We start from the raw sequence: 5,307 nt of genomic DNA on the forward strand, positions 1-5,307 counted from the left end.
TATAATATTTTCAGTGCCTGGCATAGTTCCTGGAATAGAATAGTGACTCAATAAATAATTGAACAAATAGATGCTACTATTGAGTATACTGGCTTCATTCCTGAAATTTGTTTTAGGTTCCTTGGCAGAGGGGATTGTTGAACTAAAACATTCTACTGTTGAGTGCTTATACAATGTTAGGGCAAGCAACATGTTCACATGTTCTTGATGCAAACATGTTAGGCAAGAATAGATGGTCTTTCTAGTACTCACAATGCACATTTGTGGAAAGAAAGGTAATTAGTCTTAAGAAACATAAAGCAAACTTTAGCTTATGGAATGGCAATTAGAAACTAATAATTTCCTGTATTGCTGAAGTTCCTGTCTAACTAAGTCCATGTTCTGAATATCAAATATTCCCAGGTTCTACCTGTTCCTCTGTGTCCTGATCCCATTCTAGAAGTTCCCAGACCCTCCCCTACTTTCTTGGTCTGTTGCCTGCCTCTTTGTCCATTTCAGACGAATGGCCTTAGGATTTGAAGTGTCCACTGCTTGTCATTTGTAAGCTGTCCTGGATTTTATTTTTTTGATTTCCCTTGGCTTCATTACTATTATGTGTAGGTAAGGACTGTCTTTTTGCCCTTATGAAGTCGAACTTCTTCCAAGGTCTTTGCTTCTCTGGGAAGGCAACTCATATCTTTTGAGAATATGCCAGACATTCTCCATCCTGTGCTCCATCCTTTTTATAATCACAAAATAATTACTACTAACAGCATCTGACAATTATTTTGGAGTGTTATAATTAGTATGCTACTTGTTGGACTGAGTCGTATCTGAAATGTACACAGAAATGTGAGCAGCCCGGGAAATGGAGGGTACAGTCACCTTAAGAGGTTTAAATTACATCCTGTGAGAAATAGGGATCGGTGGAAGGATTTGAAACAGAGGATTCATGTGAGCAATGTTCGTAGTATAATTTGTTCTTGATCATATCAGTGCAGCATTATGAAAAGCAAGCCCTGAATAATACCACTGGGGTTTTTGAGACAGAAAGGCACGTTTGTCTATACACAAAATGATCCCGGTTTCTTTTGCATTTTTAGTTTTCATTCCTATTCTAGTTCTTCTCCTCTAGCTCATTACTTGCTGTCAAGTTCTCAACTATTGCTTACTTATCTCTTTATACTTGTCTCCCTGTAGCAACCTCAGATCTCTTTTCTATTGATTGGTAGTTGGAAAAACAAATACAAAGATTTCTATTACAATTCTACACATATTTTGAATTGCTATTAAAATAATTATTTGGTAATTTGTACATGTTGCCTCTTCTTCCCCAAACCCCCACCCTGGCTCACTGAGTGCTCTGGCTTTGTGTTGTATCTTCCTAGTTACTTAAAGCTTTCTCTCTCCATACCTTACAACTTGATTTTTCTGGATGATGAAATGGCAGTTACCAAAAAAAATAGACCAAAGACTCTGACAAGCACTAGACAAATGCAAGTGGCATAATACATTTTTTTATTAGACAAATATGTAGATAGGAAATTCAAAAAGCGACAGGTATAGGGTCAGGCCCACACCAGGGGCTTGATGACAACATAACCATTTACTTCGAAGTTTAGAGCCCTCCAGTTCAGGATATTAGAATTGAGAGAGGAACCCTGATACACAAACTGGATCTCTTCTGGAGACAGCACAGAGTCCCACATGTACAAATCTCCGATCTCACCCACAAAGGACTGGCTCCTATCAAAACCACCTCCAAAGGAATCCTGCTCCTGTCCCAGGACAATCTTGGTGTGAGGTTCCACTGAGTATCCCTGCCTCAGACCCTTTTTCACCAAAGGTTTCCCATTGATCCAAAATTCAGCAATGCCTGAGGAGGACTCCCAGCTGGTACAGATGTGTACTGGGGCAGGGAAGTCTTCAAACACTTTGCCTGTGACTTTGCTCCGTCCAATATATAGACTATACTGTCCAACTTTTTCTTTATAAATTAGTAGTTCATTATCCTTGCCCTGAGCGTTGTAGGAGAAGAGGCTGTAGGGGCGGGAAAGGTCACTATAGGCTCGCAAACACAAGGTCAAGTTCTGCAGAGGCTTCTTCAGCTGTGTGATCAAATTCACATAATCACTAGAAGATTCTCTGGGGAACACAAATACCTTTCCACTGAGGTCTGTGAGATAAAAGAAGAAATGCAATGACTTTTCACCATAAATTCAGGGGAAAATTATCCCATATTCAACTTCTTTTCTCATCTCAGGCTCCTTGAACAATTCCCCTTGACCTCCCTACCTGTCTGAGCGAAGGCTCCCAGGAGGTTGGTGAGGACAGAGACACAAAACAACAGCTTGTCCATGTCCTTGGCCTGAAGTGGGGCAGCAGCTGCAGTGACAAAGGTAGCAGAGAGCACGGTGGCTGTCCACGTAGCTCCTGAGACTCACATTCCTAGACCGCAGGCTTTATGAGCACTTTGGGTGACAATGGGGAATGGAGAGCACCAATGATGTGTGAGTGACTTTCCAGGCCCTCCTCCTGGTGCAGGCAATCAGAGCTGCTGATGGAAAGGAAGGGTGAGGACCTGGCCTGTGAAATCAATGGGAGTTACTTATTAAACACAGGTAACTGCCAGAGCACTAACCCCTGTGACCCAGATTTTGTTGTTGGGAAGAGGTTGAATGTGGAGCTTCAGGGTTGTGGATGAGATAAGGGGCTGGGTTGGCCACATCAGAAGGCTCTAACTCTGCTCTCTAGAGGCCCCTTTATCTGATGGCCTGGTACTGTGACAGGAGCTCCTGAGCCTTTTATAGTTCTGTGAAACAATCTTCATTTGTAGGTCATTCTGGGATTCTGTTTTCTCCTGAAGACTCCAAATAGCCCTTTACTCTTGATTAACTCAATATTGAGTAATATATCTAGGCTTGTGAAAGGGAAAGAGACCGTTGGAGTACAGACTTTTGTCCCCTCGTAGCTTAGTATTTTTCCACTGTTACTTAGCTCTTTTTCTTCTTTTGTGTATCATGATACTTTCTTATCCTATATTTTCTCATTTCTCATTTTGACCTTTTTCTGGTGACATAATACCTGCAGAGATGTCAGCATCTCTTCCGTTTTTTTTTTTTTTCTCTTTTGAGTTCTTGGCCACTGAGGGTGTATTTAATTGATCTTTGGTGATGACTCCATCAATATATTACACTCATATTTATTCACTAATTCCCAGGCACTACATTGGGTGCTGGGAAGTCAGTGGTGACTGACCCTTGCACAATCCCTGTGACCTTCATCTCCATTCTCTCTGCTACTACTTAAGTAGCCACACTATATTAGCTGCTGCTCAAACCTGCTTTGCCTGTAAGATATTAAACTGAGGTTTTCCTTTTCATCTGTACTACTTTTCTTCTCTCTCATCACTAAATTCTATGGAATCTGCGTTGTCTATCTTCTAATTCATTCTCTGTTCTCTCAGCTCAGTAGAGGCCTTCTGATCAACCTTTTCAATGGCACAATAACTGCCACCAGTAATTAACTTTCTCTACTATTGTTCAGATTATCCTTATCTCTGGGAAGTTTCCTTTATCTTCTATGTTTTTTTTTTTCAGGTTGAATCACGGTTGTGAAGCTTTATCTGACTTGTGGCACAGTAAGGGTAGGTGTTGGAGTTGGAGTTACACAGCCTGTTACATCCTGAATTAAATGCTAATCCTTCTGCTTGGAAGCCCATGCTGTTTCCCATCTTGTTCCAGCTTGGCTGTAAACTCTGAATCAAATCCTATTCTTCAGTCTAACACCTCTAATTGTTGTTCTTCACAGATGCCTGGCTTTCATGGTTTTGTTACTTCTAGTTATTTCTTTAATTGTCTTGCATTTCTCTCTTATCTTTCTCTATTTCTTGAAATTCTAACTGTTCTTCAAAATTAATCTTGAGAGTAATCTGCTTCATGAAGCCTCTTATGGCTTGGTTGTGAGGTTTCTCCTAAAAGGTTATGTGTGAGACAATGCAAGAAGGTGCAGAGAGGAAATGATTGGGTTATGAGAGCCTTAAATCAATCAGTGAATTAGCACTTGATGGGATTAATTGAGTGGTAGTTGAAGGCAGGTGGAGTGTGGCTGGAGGAGGTGGGGTATCAGGGGCATGGCTTTGGGATATATATTTGTATCTGGTGAGCAGAGTCTCTCTCTCTCTCTTTCTACTTCCTGATCATCATGTGAGTAGCTTCCTTCTGCCACATTCTTTCACATGTTGTTCTGCTTCACCTTGAGACCTGAGGAATAAAGCCAGCTGTCTATGAATTGAGAATTCTGAAACCGTGAGCCCTTAAATGAACTTTTCCTCCTCTACAGTTGTTCTGGTTGGGCCATTTCAGTCACAGCAGTGCAGAAGCTGACTAAAACAAAGACTTTGTTGATGACCCAACAGGACATTAATTTTGCCTCTTTTGGACTCCTCAGAAGGTCTTAACCAAAGACTTGGCGTAGGATTCCAGTGTCTCCATTTATTAATGGTTGACTATCATCCAAGACACTAAAGCTCTCTGAACCTCAGATTCCTTCTTTGCAAAACAAAGATAGAACTATCTACCTTACAGTACTTTGGGGGAGGATAAATGAAAAAGTATGATATGCATAAAGTGCATGGAACATTATCTCGTTGGCTACTATTATCAGTTTGAAGTCTTTTTGTGTATTGCCATGAACTGCCTTGAATTGAAAATATTAGCATATTTATCTCTTATCTCCTTTAGGCAAAAGATGGTTACTTGGTCTTATTCATATTTACATCACTCATATGATATTTTTTAACATGTGAAAGGAACCTTAGATATGTTTGTGCAATCAAAGGGCACAGGTAGGGTAAGGACTTTTTACATGCAAAAGTTTAGTAGCAATGCAAAATAAGATAAAATATGAGCAGGTGACACTATAAATAGGAGCGGGGAGGTAACCTTTATTGTGAACCCTGGGAATATGCAGTTCCTATTCCCAGATGTTGATTAATGAGTGTCATAAAATTCACAGAACAGGGTTCACCAGCTGCTTCTAGTTTTCATCATAAATTAACAAATTATCATTCTATCAACAAAAAGTGGTTTAGATATTAATATAGAAGATTTTTTTTGGCTATGAGATGAATCCATGGAGCTGGACTGGGGGATGAAAGACTAGAGGTAAGGAGGTTTGTACTGCTGTTGGGGGTCAAGTGCCAGGGCTGATAGTTTCCCATGAAAGTGTGTTGAGACACTGTGAAGAAGCAATCTTGGTTGAAAAAGCAGGGTTCATAGTGGGATGGGAAAGAGGGAGAAAAAATGGGGCCTGATTATTTCCTTCCCT

General features: G+C 40.5%; 1 protein-coding gene across 1 annotated transcript; it reads right to left on the minus strand.

The window, feature by feature from the left end:
* Positions 1-1,474: 1,474 nt before the first annotated feature.
* Apcs (amyloid P component, serum) lies at positions 1,475-2,427 on the minus strand. Its single transcript, XM_047521872.1, has 2 exons — positions 2,275-2,427; positions 1,475-2,155 (listed from the first exon to the last, which is right to left on the minus strand). The coding sequence occupies exons 1-2, from the start codon at positions 2,336-2,338 to the stop codon at positions 1,548-1,550; spliced, it is 672 nt and encodes a 223-aa protein (XP_047377828.1). The 5' UTR covers positions 2,339-2,427; the 3' UTR covers positions 1,475-1,547.
* Between the last annotated feature and the right edge of the window lie 2,880 nt (positions 2,428-5,307).

This window comes from Sciurus carolinensis, chromosome 1 (genome assembly GCF_902686445.1).
Source record: "Sciurus carolinensis chromosome 1, mSciCar1.2, whole genome shotgun sequence".
NCBI lineage: Eukaryota > Metazoa > Chordata > Mammalia > Rodentia > Sciuridae > Sciurus > Sciurus carolinensis.

Excerpts from the sequence above, each read along its gene's own strand:
- Apcs (XM_047521872.1), bottom strand. The coding sequence starts at position 2,338 with ATGGACAAGCTGTTGTTTTGTGTCTCTGTCCTCACCAACCTCCTGGGA. Across the intron at positions 2,156-2,274 it reads GGGAGCCTTCGCTCAGACAG|ACCTCAGTGGAAAGGTATTT; the intron begins GTAGGGAGGTCA and ends TTTATCTCACAG.